The 20,368-nt window shown below is 44.1% G+C and overlaps 1 protein-coding gene across 17 annotated transcripts in view; it reads left to right on the forward strand.

Moving 5' to 3' along the window:
* The window catches only part of EPHB1 (EPH receptor B1), a 357,336-nt gene that overhangs the window by 242,028 nt on the left and 94,940 nt on the right, over positions 1–20,368 (forward strand). For all 17 annotated transcript variants that reach the window (XR_013986829.1, XR_013986830.1, XR_013986831.1 and 14 more), the window contains one exon: positions 15,848–16,003. Coding sequence is in view for 10 of the 17 variants with exons in the window: in XM_081007270.1 (XP_080863396.1) it covers positions 15,848–16,003 (156 nt within the window). In the remaining 7 variants the exon portion in view is untranslated. The remainder of the gene's footprint in view (positions 1–15,847; positions 16,004–20,368) is intronic.

Genomic DNA, 20,368 nt, shown 5'->3' on the forward strand with positions numbered 1-20,368 from the left:
CAAAATTCCATATGACACCCTTGAGGCCCACCTGTCTGATTTTTGGGATTCATTCCAGGCACATCTCCCCAGCTGCACACACTCCTCTGCCTCAGCTCCTGACAGCCAGGACTCCCTGGGAACTTTTTCCCCAACACAGCTTGATACCGCAAGTGAGTTGGGCTGTGAGAACCGGAAATGAAAAATGGAGAATGAGGAAGTGGTACTGCATGGTAGGGCTCAGTTATTCTTACCCGGGTGCCCTGTTTGCAGTTAAAAATAATAATCCAATAACCCCCTGTTTAATGGAGAAGATAAATAACCAAATACAGTTGCTGCTGTCGTGTCCCATTTGATCCTCAGTTGGCAAGAGCTTTCAAGGGTTGGAAATGCCATAGGCTGGATGCACATCAGTACAGCAAACCAATGCAGATATTTATGTCTTCAACGATAGCATTTCCATGAAAGCTTTCAAATGCCGCCGGCTAAAATGGTGTAAGCTGAACTCATGACATGGATGTCAATCCACGAAATTGATTGATAATTTGCTTTACTGAGTATACTGATTATCCTGAAAAGTGGACAAAGGCATCCAGATGAAGTTATGCAAATGACCGGGACAGCTGTCACTCTTAGGCCTCATTCAGACACAACACTGAAATATGGTTTAACATTGTGAGAACTAGCCATGACAAGCCATGGACTCAGACACACTCCTCCTCCCCTCCTCCTTCACACTCAAAGGAAGGGGGACTAAGATCTCCACTAGGTCTGAATTTAGGAAATTGTGATTAGTTAACAAACTAAGATATGAAACCACTGTTGTGTCCTGGTTTGTTTGAACTAACCATAGCTTCTCGAGTTTGGATGTGACAGGAAAGTGCAGTTTATTAAAAACTAAATGCCTGTGCTTTCATTCTTTTCTTATGCATGGAGGAGGAGTGGTTTAGCATTAGTCATGGCTTCGCATTATGTCTGAGCCAGGCCTTACGGTATCTCCACAGGCCCGCAGTCTGGCCCAGATGCTCTTTTGCACTATAGAAACTAATTTGCTAATTTAAGCAATCAAATTTATTTACATCCTGCTCCCTCCACTCCTTAAACACTATTTATAGAAACCAGTTGCACATATCTAAAAGTCTCTTTGCGGTAAAGTGGTTTGTCAAAATGCTCCCCTTAAATTGCAAATGGATTGTTAGATGTGAGCAAGGTTGATTTGGTTTTCTGGTTACAGCTCAGTTTGTTTAGGGATTAAAGGATCCCCCGCCCCTCACAAGTGATAATAGAAAATCTGTGCCCTTTGTTTGTGGTGAGAATATTTTCTACAAGTTAAGCATCAGAGATTCATTTGCATTATATGTTTTGTCTCTCAAAAGGAGCATTCTCTTTGCCAAAGAATATGTGGTAATTGTACCCAGGGAAGATCTTTTCTCCTGTTTTCACTCAGCAGTTGTGTGATGTTTCTGGCCATTGTGCGTGTGCTATTGGTAACACTGCAGAGTTTCCATAGCATAAGTGATTATGTGACATACCATGTCAGCCTGCAGCTGTCCTTCATGCTCAAGCCATTTTGCTTGACACTGTTTAGACGGCTGCTTAACCTTTTCGGACATTGGGACTTTCTTTGGCTGTTTTAGCACATTCCATTTCCAGACTACACAGAGACACATTTCAGAGGTTGGGTAAAAGACAGTAATGTAAACATTTATTTTGGGTTTGGAAAGTATAGGTAAGGCAAGCCTATGTATGCATATACATACATACAATGGCAAGCCTATGTACGCATTTATATACATACATACATAATTACCTATGGAAGAGATGTATTTATGCACACATTTATTAAACAATTACACCCCAACTTTCAATGCAAGATTCTCAAGGCACTTTACAACAACTCTTTAAAATATAACTGATAAAATAGCACACCACAGCACATAATAACAGTTAAGAGCAGCAGTAAAATCCCAGGAGCCATTGGCAGAACAATTGTAAATGTGTGGGTGGTGGTTAAGGATGGCCTATCATTTCCAAAGCCGTGATGACTGTCACTGGCTGGAGTGTGGAGCAGATTTTCCTTTTCTTATCATAATGTAGGTTTTTGTTTTTGTTTAATTCTCTCATTGCTTTCAACAGGGAAGAGTTAAGCTCCAGGCTAGCACAATTGAAGGGCTTGATCATGGGGCCTTTTGGAGGGGTGGACAGAGCCTACTGACAGCAGAAATGCTGCTACCAGTAGTCCTCTGCCCACTAAGCTTTCTGCTGGTGTACCAGGGGCCACCAAGACAGAGGTGCCACCCACCAGATGAGATCCTCTCTGCCAGCAGAAGGGCACTTCCACCCCAAACTAATGCAGAGTAAGATTAGGATTGCTCTGTAAACCATTGGTAGTTCAGCAAAATAAAATGGTTTGGGTGCCTTGGTTTGGCATCAAACAAACACGTTAAAGGGAGAGAAGTTTCACAGCTGAGGTGCCACTCTTGAGAAGGCCCTAGTTTTGGTACCTCACAGCTCAAGGTGAGGTGGCCCGTGCAATAGGTCAAAAGGCTTTTTGTAGATAGCTTTATATATAGATATACATGATAAAACTAGATTGTACACACTGCACTGCACACCTTGAATAGAGAAGGAAAAAGGTATATCTCATAAGACAGGGAGGAAAGAGGGAAAGTGAAGGGCGGAGCTTGAGAAAGGAGTAGCAATAATAGAAAAGGTGATGGGTTTGGCTGAGTGCATATAGAACAGGAGTAGGGAGCCTCAGGTCCACTAGTATGTGACCCCCTGGAAGGCGGCCCTCTGTCTGAAAAAGGTTTTCCATCCCCTGATATAGAATAAAACGGGCTCCCAATGATGGTGCTGGAAAGGCTTAGGTATTGAGTTTTGAAGGACAGGGAAATAAATTGGCATATAAGATAATGAGCAGGCTGTTCTAGACATAGGGAGTGTCAGAAAAGAGCTCCAAGAGGAAGGGTAAGTACACATATGGGGGGAGGGGAGGGGAGAATGCATGGGAAGAAGTAAAATGTGCTATCTGGAAGACCTGGGCATTCACATATAATAAAGGAAAGATTTCTCATTCCTTTGGGGTTCTTACTTTTCTTAGAGACGAAACTTACCCTTAGATTTGGGGTCTGGCTGACATTCAGCACCCCATCATGTTTTCGTGATCCCAACACTATGGATGAGGAAGAAGAGCGGTTGGCAGCTGTGGGAATAGGTTCATCAGCAAAGATGGAAGCAGCAGATGTGTAGAAAGGGAACCACCCTCGATGGGTAGTTTGAGTTCCACCAAGTGTAGAAGTCATTTGAGTAGAGGGGACTGCCTCCCCAAAGATAACAGGATTGCAGCATCAGATTCCAGAGCAGACTAAGGAAGCAGCTATTGTGTTCAGAGGAGGCAGATGGTGAAGGTGTGGGGAGAGACACACAGTTCTGGGACATTTTTTTCAGGACAGGAGCAGTGATGTCATTTGATGGACAGCTAGCTTAAGTGACATTCCCACTTTGCTCTAGTATGTGAATAAGGGGAGATATATATATATATATATATATATATATATATATATATATATATATGGCGTCCAAGTTTGTTTGTGACAAATTAGCATAGAGGAAGTCAGAGAATGGTGAAAATAATCAAATGAGGCAAACAACAAATATTTGTTTTGGTGAGGTTCTTTCTTCATGCTAGTAGTTTAATTGGTGACATTCCTTTGCAAAGTTTACATTTCCAATTAAAAGCTAAAGGTTCCAGTTCGGTTGGCTGAAGATGTTTTGTTAAAGCTTCTTATTGTCTTCTAAGCTGAACCCATGCAGTCAAAAATAAGCATCACTGAGTTCAGTTATGTTTATTCCTACAGAATGATACAAAAGACTGCCACAAACAATAGGAAAAAGTGTTGTTCGGCCATTGGGCTAGTTAGAAACAGTCTTGTGGCTATATGGGGGCTGCCATGAATTGAGCTTTTTCACTTCAAAAGTCACCACTACATCACAGTAAGAGACACTGAATGTGAATAAGGTGGTGGTGTGGGGGAGACAGATTGGGCTAAGTGAAGGCCAAGATCCATGTATTATGTCTACCTGTTGGCAGGAACTGGAACTCACTATGAAGTAGGAACTTTTCCTCTCTTCTAGCGAGCTGTTTGTCACTAGTCAGGTTTATGATTTTGCTGTGTTTCCTGCATAATTCTCTTCTCTGAGATTATTATATGAAAGGCTACTTATAAAGAAAGCCATTTATCACATTCCCAGGTCTGAAGGAATGGCACAAACAGAATGCCTAAGACACTTCCTGGAATTATGAAAATGAGGTTGCATTTTGCTCAAAACAGCCTTGCATTGTGAGTGGAGTGTAAGTACCTCTCTGATACTACAGTGGTACCTCAGGTTACATACACTTCAGGTTACATACGCTTCAGGTTACAGACTCCGCTAACCCAGAAATAGTACCTTGGGTTAAGAACTTTGCTTCAGGATGAGGACAGAAATCATGCTCCGGCGGCGTGGCGGCAGCAGCAGGAGGCCCCATTAGCTAAAGTGGTGCTTCAGGTTAAGAACAGTTTCAGGTTAAGAACGGACCTCCGGAACGAATTAAGTACTTAACCTGAGGCACCACTGTACTTTAGGCCACAATCCACTCAGAATGGCCTCCTGCACAAGTCCCTTTGACACAAGTGGAAAGAGTGGTGTCTTCAGCAAAATAACTTCTAATTGACATAAGGGTGGGAGAATGTTCAGCCACAACTGAATTCTATACTGTCAGGCTTGGGTTACATTCTTGCATTTGAGGACACTGTGTTTTTACCCTTGTGTAGAATGAGATGGGGGGTGGAAAGAGGAGGATGCATCAGACAAGAGTCATATCGTATGGGACTATAATGAACCAGCCAGATAACTTTAATTCAGTCCCCAAGGGCAATGGCTGGAATTGTTACTAAATTCTGCTTCAGGTGCTATTTGAGAAAGGTATTTATTTATTGCATTTTACTACCTTGCTCTTCATTCAGAGTTGTTCTTAGTGGTTTACATGGTCCCCATTTATTATCACAACAATTCTGTGAGGTAGGCTTAGGCTTTGAAATAATTACCCAAGAAGCTTTGTAGCTGATATTGAGCTGCCACTTTTCTGTTTTGGTTGCTGTAGCCACTAGACAGTAGCAGAGGCTAAAATCCACAGACATTAGTACCTAGAGGCATCTGTGCAGGGAAAACCTGCATATTTTCTTTCCCCATTGTTTGCCTCATGTCAAATTTTAGATTGTAAGCTCCTTGGGGATTGTATCCGGTGAAACGTCATGTGCTATATAAATAATAATGTCAATTTTCTTACTGATTCTCTTTGCCATTATTGTTCCCAACCAGATCCCCAATATCATCGAGTCTATGCCTGGCCCCTCTTCCATCTCTTGCTTTTCTATGTACTGTAGTTTATATTATTTCTAGAGAGGAGCAGAACGCTTACATTCTGTATAATATTTTGCGCAGCAATTAGCAAGAGGTTTAGCTTGGAATAATATAATTCTTGTAGCTTTCCCAATTTTCTTTTCCTCTCTTAGGAGCACCTTCCTGACAGGTTTCACAGCACTCTCACATGGCCTGGTAACTGGCAGAAGGGCACTTTTCTTCATGAAAAGGAACAAACAACACCTAGGGAGTTTACCACCTTATGCCTTCCGATAGAACAGAAATATTACCTTTGGCATAATAGGAGCTGAATCTAAGGTCTTTGACAGCCTTCAGCAACAGCATCAAACAATTTAGGACAGGAAGTGAAAGATGATGTACTCAGCTGAAACTGTTGGGGGATGTAGGCAGACAGACTGTAATTATCGAAGAGAGATACTAATTTGTAATAATAACTAAGAGACACATTGCAGATTACAGAAATTTGCAAATTAGCAAGTTAAGTAGTAACAGAAAACCATGCACAGTGTAGTACAAAATGCACTTTGTTCCTTTATTTTGACAAGAATCATTCAGATTAATTGTCATTAAAATAAACAAGTGTGACCCATTAGCTGAGCTACCAAGTGGTCCATATGGCAGAGACGGGTGGCCCACTGTACCCGTGCTGTCCTTCCCCATCTTGTCTCTTCCTTCAGTGTTTGTCATCCAAATCTAGACTCCAGGCACCTCTCTCCCTCTCCCTCTCTTCCCCTAGCCAGCTTAACTTCACATGTGTTTTGACTATTTTGAGTACTGTGCAAAGAAGAGAAAAGCATAGCTGAGTTGTTGTTTCTGCTTCTTAACAAACTAGCACACAAACTGCAGCATGTATGTGGACTTTGATTTTGAGAAACAAATCACAGGATTTCTTCTCATCATCTGCTCCCCTCTTCAGCCCCTGGAGAGTTTATTTGGTGTGTCAGTCAACACTCCTGAAGATGGAATTGCCCCAAACTGGGTAGGCACCTTGAGCAAGCAGAAACAGCTCACATAAAGCGATTCTGCCCAATTTAGGATGGTCCATCTCCTGCTGGGCTCTGTACCTCAGATTGTGCTGCTTAGGAGGGCTTTCTAACTTTTCAGAGTGGTTCTGCAGGGGCCTGCAAAGGGAGTAAAGGATGTGAAAGTCTTCTGCAAGTTTGCTTCCCATCAAGCCACTTTCAGAAGTTATTCCTCCATGCATTCCATAGAGGAATAACTTTGGAAAGGATCTTCACAGTTCTCAGAATTCAAGCCTTCTTGTTGTGTTCAACTAACGTTTGTTCAAGGTAGACCCATTAATTTCAGTGGGCCTACTCTAGAGCATTTATTTTAGTAACTTCATTATCTGTTCTTTACCCATTTTCTCATGAAAGTTAATAGCTGCAGACTTCCACCCCTGTGCTCTCCCCCCACATGCTCATTTCACCCCTATTGGACATCTTCAAGGGGCTACTGTGGACTTAGGTATAGGGGGGAAAGTTGGTTTAATTAGAAATAAGAAATATAGGTAATTTAATTACCCACGGATATCCTTGCTTTTTGAGGTGAGAATGGTTTGTTTGGAACACAGTTTAACATCTGTTGGGAATTGGTGAGGGGTAAACAATTTAAAGGGTGCAAAGAGGTGGACTGAGCTGCTGGTCCCACCACCTCTTTGGAGAATCATGTGGAGTGTAATGCTAAGCATATTTGCTGAGAATGCCTGGCGAGCTCTGGCCCATGGGGTCACGAAGAGTCGGACACGACTAAACATCTAAACAACAACGAATTCGTAATAAATTCAGTGGGGACTTTTCCTCTGATGAATATGCCGAGCAATGCATCTTAAGAAAAACAATGTTTCTTCTTAACGTCTATCGTAATGACTTTTGGAATACTGCATTTTGTATTTAGTAGAAAATACACAAAAGTGATATGTTGTCTGTGATGATATAATTGTTAAAATTGCATAGAAGGGAGAAATAAGTCACTAGCATATGCAGTTCATGAGTTACCACACACTTTCTTTCTGAAACTGAAGCTACAGATGTTTAGGGTTTGAAAAGTGAAGGTTGGAGTGGTCTGACCAGTGACAAATTGATTGCTCTGAATATTCTCATTGACTGCTATAATCCTAGCCAGTTGGTGTAACATTAGTTACATTGCACTGTTCCTTTCCTGCCATTAGAGTAGCAGCCAAAATAAATAAAATGTAATAGTCATAAAAGAAAGAATCCAGGGTGTGAAAGGAAAAGAGAATAAATGGTTTTGGCTGGTATTTGACTCTTGATTACTAACAAAAGATACAATGTAGGAAACTAATGGCAGTTTTATGCAAACTAGGTGCTTTGTTAAACCTCTTGCAGGTCCTTTCAGTGCTTTGCCAGAAAATAGCTGTGGTTAGCAACGTCTAGCAACCTGGAGCCTCTATAAAACAGTCATTGTTAGATTTTGTTGGCTGTATTTGGATGTAGCGGGAATGTGGAGAGAAGTAGACTAGTCACATCCTGTCTCAGTGGATACATGGTGGCAACCTGTCCTTTCGCTTATGTTGAAAGCAATATGTACACCGATGGCGCATCATCATCATCATCATCCAGCCATACAACTTTTTTACCTCATGTCATTCAGTTTTCTTAATATTTTGTACACTTGCTGAGTGATCAAAGCTAAGTTTAAATCTATCATGCAATAGCAAGCTATCACTCAGCTTTGGAACATGTTTTTAGTTTTGATGTATCTCAATTTTGAACTGAGCTTTTAATGTTTTTGTGTAGTCTGGCAAGGCCAAAATGGTCAACTTTTTGAAATTTCAAACCCTCATCATTCACAAACGAGATGCGATAAATAATTAAAATTTTAGATTTAAACTTGGTTTTGATCATTCAACAAGTGTACAAATTAAGAAAATTGGATGACACGAGGTAAAAAAAGTTGGATCACTTGATATGTAATGCCCCCATTGTTTAGTACAAACAGCTATAGCCGAGAGATAGATTTGGTGTGTGACCAACTCACCCCCCCTTAAAAGAATATGATCTACACCAGAATGCAAGCAGTCATCATAACTCTTCATTCTATATGGCTTTCCCCCTTAATCTTCTGCTCAGCTTTGAAAACTGTTTATCCCTGGATAAGGAGGTGCCTGAACAGTCTCTCATCATGAAAGTGGTTCTGGGCTAATCAAGCAAAAAGGGCATCTAGATCACTTTTTATGACCTGCATATTGAGGGCACATGTGGCCAAAATAGTATTCAGGTGAAGGAAGGCTAATGGATGGGTCTGTTTTCAGAAACCTGGAAGAAATGCGTTTACCCACTAGCCAAGATTGTTATCTCGCTGTATAAATACTGAGACTACACGCTGCTAAATCTAGCCCATTTCCCCCTTGTTAGAGCAATCTGGGACATGTTTTCTGACACCCACAAGTTCCATCTGAGCTGCTTTCTGCCGTCTGTTTCAATTATCTCATGGCAAGGCTACACAGAAGAGAGGGAGAGCAGGTCATAGACAAAATCTATTTATTTATATTTTATTTAGGATATTTGATAGATCACTCTGCAGTCCCAAAAGGGACTCTGAGAGTGGTTCACAAGGGAGCCTTAAAATGCAGGAAAGTAAACCAACAAATAAGGATTTAAAGTAATACAAGCAGCAGCATTTACAAAATGAGAAGAGAGATTAAGAATAATCACAGAGATGAAAAAAGCCCCAGCTAATTAAAATGTCTTCACCTGGTACTGAAAAGGCATCAGGCACAGCTCCAGACAAGTGCCACAACTAGAGAGACCCTCTTCCCCATCATCATAAGGTTGTTCCAATTGAAAAGGCCTAGAGAGAATAACAGAGAAAGATACAACCCCAAACATTCTTGTGGAGGAACAACCCCACTGGAATTCTTCCCTTCCCACACTTTTTAGCAAGATGTAGCTGGTTCTTAAATATCCTGCTATGAAAAATTTAAGAATGCAAGAATGCATTAAAATAAGGTATGTGAGAAGCTGGTAAACCACTTTAGAGCCCCACCACCACCACCAATGCCTTGTTTTAAACAACATTGTTGCAATGATTCTTTGGTCCAGTAAGTTATGTGGGTATGGATACAGTGGCTTAGCCTTACTCTAGTAAAAGAGGAGGAAAGAGCATTTTTGCAAATTTCCCTTTCTGCCTGATATTGTCCCCCATGCTCCCTTTCACCCTATTTTGTAGGGGCCCCCTCCAGTGGGAGCTGCAAGGGGGCAGATGAACCAGCAAAAAATAAACTTTTCATCTCCTTCTATCTACTAAATGAAACACCCTTCTGTGAGCTCAGGGGCACCAAGTGGATCCACCCATCGTTGGGGGTTCTTTTTTGTACACATCTCAGGACAGGTATTTTGTGTCCTTTTGCTATCTGAAGGAACTGGGAGAGCAAGAGACCTGTGTGTGTTTTGAATTAGAGGTTAAAGGACTTCAATAAAGATTAGATGGACCGCTATCTCCCAAGGAAATTGCATCAAAGTGGTTGCTCCAGCTTGCTCCTGTTAATTTCCTCCCCTTGGCTGTGAGGAGATGTCTCATATCCTGATACAGCAGACAGGGGATAAGAGGCACTTTCCATTATCTCAATCACTGCGCTGTTTATGAGACACTTAATATGTTTCTTTAAGAAGTAATGTGACTGTGGGGTGATGGATTCCATGTGGGTGAAGGAATGGGGGGTGCTAGAAAAAGCAGCTCTGATGGCTTTTACAATCACAAGGGGAGGGCTGTAGAAAACAAATTGCATTTTTGTGTGTGTGTTCCGCGCCTACTTTTTCCGTTAGATGGCATCCTTTTGTGTTCTTACTGTGTGTTAAGTACAACATCTTGAAACATGGCATTCTTTTGATTTTAAACAATGAAATGCAAACATTTTATTTGCATTGATTTCATATTTTTCTTATGTATTTAGAATTATTTTTGTTCACATCTTTTAAAGTTATATATTTGTACTGTGGGACGATTGTATTTCTATAACTTAATCTTGTTTATAAATTCCCGATGCCCAAATGTATCTTAAAAATAACCACCCCTTTATTTTCATCTCTTTTTATAGTAGCTACTGGTGGTGGCGGGAATGAAGTGCTTAAGAGTTTATTTGGGGTGGCCAAAAATTCACAGGATTCAGTGCCCCTCTTACCCTGAATTCCCCCCCCCCCACACACAAAGGAGGCCTCAACTATGCTAGCTGTGGATCTAGCAGGGCATGGAAAGCAGAAGTAGCTCCACCATGGAATATTGCCCAATACCACAGCTATAGGATTACTCTGACCTTATAACTTTAGAAATTTTAATCGTCAAAATCTTCAGGCTGTCAAATAATAGCCCATCACATATAAACTATGGTTCTTATTTCATGGAATATAATCCCTCCTCCATTGCTAACAGTCCTCATTCCCTTTGCATCTATGCATGGTCCATAGTTGCTGTGGTTCATCCTCAGAATTCTCCATCTTCACATGTGCTGACCAAAGAGGAAAACTGTTTGTGGCTATACTTTTTCAATGGACAGCTGGGGTCCTTGTGCAGATCCCACCAAGGTCCCTATCCCTATGCTTCCTTTTTAGGCCCGGTAAATCCATACAACAAAACACCCGCTTTTCTAAGGAGGGATTGATTTGTGCAGGGCTAGCAATGAATTCCCCAGGGAATTCAGTGTTAGTGTCACCATTCCAAGGTTCTGCTCCCTTAATGTCAGCCTGCCATAATTTCCTGGCTCTCTGTATATGCTCTTTCTCCACTCTTGGGCTGTTCAGGACAAAAGTAAAATGAAGAAAAAGAAGCAAGCTGGCAAAACACAACGACTTAAAACATAACTATGCACTGGGAAACCTCTGGTTCAGGTCTCTGGTATGGACATACAGGGTGGTCTTAGGCAAGCAATTGTATCAGTGACTCATCTCCCTGCTCCCTCTCCCAGACAGTCTTGCAAGGCCTAATCACTTTGAGGATCTCTGCTGTAGCCTCTCTGCTGCCCATTTCTTGTGGTGAGACATAGATTGCTTTTCACTTTTTTCATAGAAAAGCCTAGACTATGCTACATACAGTTTCTAGTTTGTTTTCCTGTCTCCCCTACCTTCCCAGCCCAAGAGTCCTTGCCTACTTAGAGCAACTCCTTCACCTTCCTCTGAACCAGACCTTCCATTAGTATAGGCAAATATTATTCTCCCCAGCTGATAATGTTCACATGTGTGAGTGTCTATGATGAGTCTGAGACATAATGACTTGCGCACGACCACCCAGTGTTATCATGCATTGCTAACCCCTGCCTTGGAATGGGGGCTGCCCCTACTCAGTCTTCTTCCTCTCCCCCTCCCCTTATGCTTGGTTCCATGGGTAAAACTAGAGCTGGGCAATTAAATTGAGGTGAGGGGAAGAGGGGGAGCACTTCCAATGATGAATCATTCCCACCCATTCTATAGATCCTTCTGCATAGTATTGGACTACATGCACACAGTTGCACATATGGGATTACATGTGCCCACCCATGAAGTGGAAGATGGGTAGCATTTGGGTTTGCAAAGTAAGTTGAGATGGGATAGATAGGGGCAGAGGTGGGAGGAAAAAAAGATATGAAGAATACTTAATTGTTGAGATACTGTTCTCTGAAGTCCTCTAAGCAACTGTCAGGAGCAAACCAGCAGTAAATCACACTATGGAGATGACTCTTTATTAAAACATGTTATGCACAGGAGTGTCAGGTGTAATGAACACATCAATTCATCTCCAATAGGTCTTGCCCCCATGAAGCAGCTGCTAAGACTGAAGGTCCCTGGCTTCCCACAACTGCCCAAAGTCCCCTCCTCACCAGGTGTTTCCCCAAGCAGAGGCTGATTCTGTGCATCACCAATTGCTCCTTCACTCTTTCATGCCTCTTCTGGTTCTGGGAGATAAGCAGGGAGGGGAGCTTGACACAGCAAGAGGGGAAGATACCTGTGACTCTTCACCAACCTGACTCATCTCTGCTTCTTGGCCCCTTCGGACTCTTGATTCTAGACTTCTGTCTGCCACAGACTCTCCCAGCTCACTAAGCCCTGTTAACTCTTCACCTTCCAACATCTCCTCTTCCCAGACTTCTCTCTCTTCTCCATGTGATCACTCATCGTTGTTCCACCTCCACACACCAGGCTCTGAGCCTTCATCCCTTGGTTCCTCCCACCAATCATCTGTGTCCAACCAGTCCACGAGAGCAACTAGTTGCATATTTCTGACTGACCATGCTTTCGGTGTGCTGCTGCTGCTGTTGGATTTGCAACCATTTCTATGATTTGTTGTTCATCCAATAACCGAGAGGTCAAAAGTGTGCTAAGAAACAGCTGAAGCCACCAGGCATAATTTCTTCCTCTGTGACCTAAGGGCTGTCTTAATTAGTATGACTTTCTGTTGCCACTCTTGAACCATTGGTCGTCTTGGAGTTCCGCTGGCAAGGATTTGAAGAACCACCTATTGATAATAAGTGTTTTTCCTTTTCCTCTTTCTCAGTTGCATTCTGTTAAAAGCACCAAGTTCATTGTTAAAGCAAACAGAAACTCCCCCTTCAGTTTGCATAATGCTTCAGTGCATTCTTTCTCTGTTCTTCTTACTAGCTCAGCGTGATCCCCCTTATTTTCTCTCCTACTGAGCTACACATGTAGTTAAAAATATAACCCTGGCATCTATCCTGGAGCACCCTTCATCCATTTTTCATTCACATAGTAACTGATTCATGGAAGACTAGAACTAACTCACCTTTGGGCTGTACATCTTCTGTTATATGTTGGAGCAACGAGCAGGCTGTCAGTCCACTAATGTTTTGCATACAGGATCACAAGTCACGGAGAGCCAGTTGATTAATGAATCATCACACCAGCAAGGATAAAAACATTATTATTGCTCTAGTTGGAGAGGGCTTCCTATTTATGAATTAATTGCTAGCTTCTGGTTGAATAAGCTCTGAGGTGATGGCCTAGAAACACATTAGCACTGGGTATAGTTTGAGGGAGATAATCAAAAGACCCTTCAGATTGTTGTTGTTGTGAGTGTGCAGGCATTGTAAATGAAGTATGAACAAGTATTAAAAAGCAATCTCAAGTGAGTTCTTTGAAAAGCTGTAGGCTGAATTTGAGCAGCATTCCTCCAGACAGTCTCTTGCTTCCTTTCTCTCCCCTCCCCACCACCCCATTCCTGAGTCTGTACCTACCTGTCATGACAAGGGGATGGGAAATCTCGTAATCTTAGTTGCTGTCACACGGCTTGGATATTTTGCCTGAAAAGGCATATTACCATTCAGTGATTATGCAAATCAGACACCCACAGCCAATCGGAGTGGAGAGAATTGTGTAAGTGAGAGTAAGCGGTATGATTTTCTGTCCTTAATGGTGCATCATCCATCATTATGATTAGATGAGACAATTCCATGTCAAGCTAATGCTTCTTAACTTTGTTTTTGCTTTATAAATTTATTTCAGCTTCTAAACTTCCCACCCTTACCCTTCTGCATCAACAACTAGCTATTATGCAAAGATTTCACACTGGACTCATGTCAACAGCCCATTTTAGCTCACCCGTCTCATTAAGACAAATATCCTGGCGGCCTCTGCTCACTCTGTATCATTGTACATTAGCATCTTAGTGTTAGAAACTAACTTTTCTGAACATTAAATCCCAGTGGCTTTGTTAAATTTTTGCCTGCAAAAATCTTCTGTGCCAAAGCTGCCAATTAGACTGAAAAGAGCAATGGTGTTTATAGTGTGGTCAAGGACTCGTCTGAGAATATCAGTTGATATGCCAGGCTACTGGCATTGTGATGGTTAATAATACTTTGCAAAACTGACCAAATGTCATAGGATGAAACTCTGATGCAATGTGCTATTTAAATATATATTTCCATGTATTAAATATCTTCTTGTTCTGATGGCTTAGGGCTGGTAGCAACAATCTTGCATAGGTATGGCAGCCTGAATTCAATACATTTAATAGTGTGATCCTATGCATGTCTACTCAGAAATAAGCCCTGTGGCTTATTCCCTGTGGCTTATTCCCAGGTAAATGTGCATAGTTTTGCAGCCTAAAATTTAAAGAAAGATGTAACAAAGAGACATAGATTGCTTTTATTTTTTTTCATTTTTGTATCCGCGCCCCGATTTGTCGGAGGGCATCGTGAATGATGGCTCATGTAAGACATCAGAACAGGAATAATGAATCATATTTAGATTCCCCCCCCCCTTGAAGAACAATTCTGCAAACCCTTATTAATTGGGTCTCTTTTAAAACAAGGTATGTAGTTTGCAGCATACTTCAGTAATAAAAATAAATGGGAGTTGTGCTGGAGCAATACTTAAAGAATTACACTTAGTACCAATAAGCTGATCAGATAACTCGTTTCAATATTATAAGTTTGGAAGAGTGCTAAGAAGGCCATCCCTGCCCAAATTATTTTCAATGGCACATTACAGTGGTACTTAGGTAGTTGAACGGCTTGGCTCCCGAACACTGCAAACCCAGAAGTGAGTGTTCCAGTTTGTGAACCTTTTTTGGAAGCTAAATGTCCAACGCGGCTTCTGTGGCTTCCACTTGAGTGCAGGAACTTCCTGCAGCCAATTGGAAGCAGCGCCTTGGTTTCTGAATGGTTTCAGGAGTCGAACGGACTCCCGGAATGGATTAAGTTTGAGCCATGGTACCACTGTATTACAGAAAGAGGCCCTTTAACATTAAAGAGAATCAGAGTCACTCCACAGTAGACAGCATACTTATATGTGGCTTTTTATCCATCTCTCTTCTGTGTGGGGGAGCTGCCTGCAGCGCCCTAAATCCCGAGCAGGAAGGAGTAGTTTGCCATCTTGTTCTGCCATGAGCCAATTCAGACCACTGGTGAATTGCAGCAGGGCTGTACAGTGGTACCTCAGGTTAAGTACTTAATTCGTTCCGGAGGTCCGTATTTAACCTGAAACTGTTCTTAACCTGAGGTACCACTTTAGCTAATGGGGCCTCTTGCTGCTGTTGCGCCACCGGAGCCCGATTTCTGTTCTCATCCTGAAGCAAAGTTCTTAACCTGAAGCACTGTTCCTGGGTTAGCCGAGTCTGTAACCTGAAGCGTATGTAACCTGAGGTACCACTGTACTCACTTGCACAGCCATCTTACATTGCCACAAACTCTGCAAAAAATAATCATTCATTCTTAGATGTTCTCTGGCTTTCTAGACCTTGGCTTTTGTTTAATAGATATATATTTACACCCCACCCAATAGCAAAAGTTCTCAGGACGTTTGTCAGTCAAACCAGGACCCTTCTGTACAAGGATGTTAAATTCTTTGTTTCTATTGATGATGTTCATGTCATATTTTGGAAACTGTCTTGGGAACTGCAACAAAGTTAGATTAATTCAGTTCCTGTCTGATACATGTATTTTGATGAGAATTTGACACCTTCTTGATTCTTTCTCTGGCCTTGTTTATTCCAGCTTGCACAGCAGGGATGTTCAAAGCAAACCAGGGTGCCGGGACCTGCACACAGTGCCCCTCCAACAGCCGCTCCACGTCAGAGGCTGCCCACATCTGCACTTGTCGCAATGGTTACTACCGTGCTGACTTTGATCCACCAGAGGTTCCTTGTACCAGTAAGTAACAACATTTTCTACTGAAAACGCATAGGCCTCAAAACTCACATGGATAATGTGTTCTATGAAGGTAGCTGATAACGATTTAGAGTGAGTATTCAGAGTTGTATCGGGGTGTCATGATATCTCAGTGGTTCCATTGCCTCTCTTGCTCTGTGGGCCTGGTGGACAATGTTCTGGAATTGTCTTGAAATGATACGACACTATCCCTTATGGCAGTATCCCTTTCTGTTGGCATGGAAATGTCTCAGCACTGTTAATCCTCAGTCTTCAGATCAGCACATGAGCTAGGTACTCTTTATAGCACATACAAAGGCAGGCCTCATTCAGAATAATCATTTTTCAACATACTTCAGAAAGAAAAAAGAAAAAAATCAGCAAAGTGAACGTACTGAGGCAAAACAGAACAAAAAATGAAACAAAACCCCACCAGCTAAGCCATTTACTGTAGGTATCATTAACCCAAAGGAAAGGATGTGAAAACACAACCCTTAAGACAAATTATCTGTCAGGGAACTGCCATCGGAAGGAAGGGAAGTGAAAGGGCTCACACAGGTTGGGAGAGACTCAGCAGCTGAAGAGGGAACCAGTAGGGGGAGAGGAGCTGGGCTGAGGGAAAGGGAGCTGGAGGGATGGCTCAGAGACACTTCCAGCGAAAACAGTGGGGAGGTTTCAGGACCTCCTGTAGGGACACCCACTCCTCGCCGGAAACTGTCACGCAGAGAGTCCAGAAGACGTGTTTCCGTTAAGGAGCTTTTATGTTGGAAGCGATTCCGAAAGCAACCACTGTCGGAATCTGCCAGCGACTGACGGAGCCATGTTTAAGGGGCTCCGTTACAGACAGAGGTTTGCAAACTTGACCAAACTCTGAGGGACTAGGATTTTACACACAAGCAGCTCATCGTCCCATCACAGCATTCCGACAGTCTTCGTGAGCAGCTTGTGCAGGAGAAGGCATCATGAGCAACCCAGCCGGAACCGGAGAAGCAGGAGCTGGAGCGGGTCCAAGCCTGGAAGAAAGGTACCGGGTGTTGGAGGTCCAGCTAGCGCTGCAGACGGCGAGGCTTGAGGAGAGGAGGGCTCAGGATGCAGACAAAAAGGGGAAAGACACCCAGCTCGTCAGAAAGGTACCAGGATTGGTGCAGAAGTTTGGGGGGGAGCCCAAAGACTATCATGGCTTTCGGACAGAGATGCAATATGCCCTCAATCTGCAGTTTGATGAATTCCCTGACGAGGAATCACGAGTGGCTTTCGTGATTGGGCATCTTGAAAAGGGGGCGAGAGACTGGGTTAGACCCCTGATGGCAGCGAATAGTGACGTCCTAAAGGACACGATGAAGTTCTTTCGCGCCATGGATCTGATGTTTTCCAGCGATATTGAACAGGGAGTGGTCCGCAGACAGTTAATGGCTTGCAAACAGGGGAGCCGATCTGTCCGTGAGTACTGGACTGAGTTCACCATGTTGATCCATAAATTGGGGTGGGATCTATCGGCGGAACCCATTCAAATGCTCTTTGAAGAAGGGCTTTCTTCGGCTGTGAAAGACGAACTTTCCCGGGCGCCCAGGGCGGAGTCTATGGACCAGCTGACCAAATCAGCGCTGACCATAGGAGCGCGCCAGGAGGCGAGAGCATTGGAGAGGCGGGAAGGGAAGGGGGAACGTTGGAAGGAGTTCCGCATTCCAGACATTCCAGAGCCAACTTTCCCGCCGGCAGAGCCGATGGAAATCGGAACAGCGCGCGCGCGCGCAGTTTCAAAGCCCAGTGAGGGGGGAAAGAAGGAGGGAAAAGGCGCCCGGAAATGCTATCTCTGCCAACAGCCAGGTCACTTTGCCAGAGTCTGCCCCCAGAGGAAGGAATGGCAAGGGATGGTAGGAGCTGTGGAGGGAAGAGAGGAAGAAATACCGAAGCAAGTAAAAGCCAACGCCTGGCTGCCACCGTCGGGGCACAGCAGCCAGGCCAAAGAGCAGTGAAAGTGCCCACGCCAGAACCTCCTAAACCCGCCCTAGTGATAGAAGTGGCGCTAGAGCTGCCAAACGGACACCCTCTAAAGATAAAGGCGCTGTTGGACTCAGGCAGCTCCTGCAATTTCATGAGCAAAGAGTTTGCAGCTGAACACCAGATACAGACGATCCCTTTAAGCAACCCCCTGCAGGTGACCACGATCGATGGCAGGGAGCTGTTGGGAGGAGAAGTCAGCTTGCAGACCGTCCCAATGATAATGAAGGTGGCAAGGCACACCGAACTGATAGCGTTTAATGTGGCCACCTTGGGAGGAGCTCCCATTATATTGGGGATGAGCTGGCTAGCGTTACATGATCCGCTGGTGGGCTGGCATCAGAGAGTGGTTTCTTTTGGTTCAGCACATTGCTTAGAACACTGCAAAGAGGGAAAGGGTTTGGCAGGGGCCCAAGCCACCCTAGCAGGGACTGAAGTAACGGAGAACGTGAAGGTACCACGACAATACGCAGATCTCCGCGACGTCTTCAGCGAAAGGGAAGCTGACCAATTACCCCCGCATAGACCCTTTGACTGTCAAATCAATTTACTCCCTGGGGCACAGCTCCCTGTAGGCAAGCTGTACGCCATGTCAGACAGAGAGATGCAGGAGCTAAGAGAGTTCATTGACAAGAACCTGAAGAGAGGGTTCATCAGAGAGTCCAGGGCGGTGGGGGGCAGCCCAGTGTTTTTTGTGGATAAAAAAAACACGAACAAGCCGAGGCTTGTGTGTGACTTCAGGGCCTTAAATGCAGTGTCAGAACCAGTGGCTTTCCCTATGCCCAGGATTGACGACATTTTGACAAGGGTCAGGAAGGGAAAGATTTTTACTAAACTGGACCTAAGGGGGGCGTACAACCTGATACGAATAAGGAAGGGGGATGAATGGAAAACCACCATGTTCACCCCTTTGGGGGCATTTGAATATTTAGTTATGCCCTTCGGCCTACAAGGAGGCTCCGCGTGCTTTCAATCGTTTATGAACCACGTCCTGGGGCCTTTGCTTTACAAGAATTGTGTGGCCTTCTTAGACGACGTGTTGGTGTATTCTGAGAATGAGGAGCAGCATGTGAGAGACGTCAGAGAAGTGTTGAGCAGGCTGCAAGCCAACCAGCTGTGGGTGAAACTGGAGAAGTGTCAGTTTCATACCAAGGAGGTGGAATTCCTGGGGTATCGCCTGTCAGACAAGGGATTGGCCATGGATCCCGGCAAGGTCCAGGCGGTGCTGGAATGGAAAACACCCAAAACAAGGAAGGATGTGCAGAGGTTCCTAGGATTTGGGAACTTCTATCGTAAGTTCATCCGAAACTTTGCCCACCTGACGGCGCCCATTACGGACTGTCTCAGCAGTAAGAAGAAGTTCGTTTGGACTGAGGAGGCGGAGCGAGCATTTGAGGAACTAAAAAGGGCCTTCGCCTCGGAACAACAACTCCTGCATGTGGATTTACAAAAACCGATGAGAGTGGAAACTGACGCATCAGACAGAGCTATTGGGGCGGTGCTTCTGCAGCCAGGGAAGGAGGAGTCAGAGTGGAGACCGTGTGCCTTTTTTTCGCGAAAGCTGAACAAATCCGAGAGGAACTACACGGTGTATGACCGAGAACTACTAGCCATTCATGAGGCGTTCCGGAGATGGAGGCACCTGCTAATTGGCGCACAACATAAGGTGCAAGTGTGCACTGACCACAAGAACCTAGAGTATTGGAGGACGGCACGAGTGCTCAACCAACGGCAAGTGAGATGGGCCCAGGAGTTCTCCAAATTTAACTTTGAGATTTGTTACGTGCCAGGCCCAGAGAACATTAGGGCGGACGCTCTCTCACGCAAACCTGAATATTTGGAGGGGGAGGGAGCACCCGAAGAGAGACATGTCATTCCAGAGGACCGCTGGGTGTGTGGGGCGGCATTGGTGGGACAAAGAGAACTGGTAGAGGAAACAGAGAATGATGAATACGCCCAGAATAAGCTCAGAGGTCTTAGGGGTGAGGGAGAGGAACCAGGGGGTTTCGAGGAAAGAAATGGAGCTTTGTATTACAAAGGGGCACTGTATATCCCTGAAGGAGACTTAAGGGGGAGGGTACTCAAGCAGTTGCACGACAGCCCCACGGCGGGGCATTTTGGACAACACAAAACCATGTGGTTGGTCACCAGGGAATTTTGGTGGCCTAAGGTGAGGGAAGATGTACGGGAGTATGTAAGAGGGTGTGAGCAATGCCAGCGAGCCAAAGGGGAGAGGCGGGCACCGGCGGGGCTATTAGAACCCTTACCAACCCCAGAACGACCTTGGGAGGCAGTGTCGATAGATTTTATGACTGATCTGCCGAAGTCCAAGGGGAAAACAGCCATCATGGTGGTGGTAGACCTACT

Source organism: Podarcis pityusensis, assembly GCF_964106645.2.
Source record: "Podarcis pityusensis genome assembly, chromosome: 5".
NCBI lineage: Eukaryota > Metazoa > Chordata > Lepidosauria > Squamata > Lacertidae > Podarcis > Podarcis pityusensis.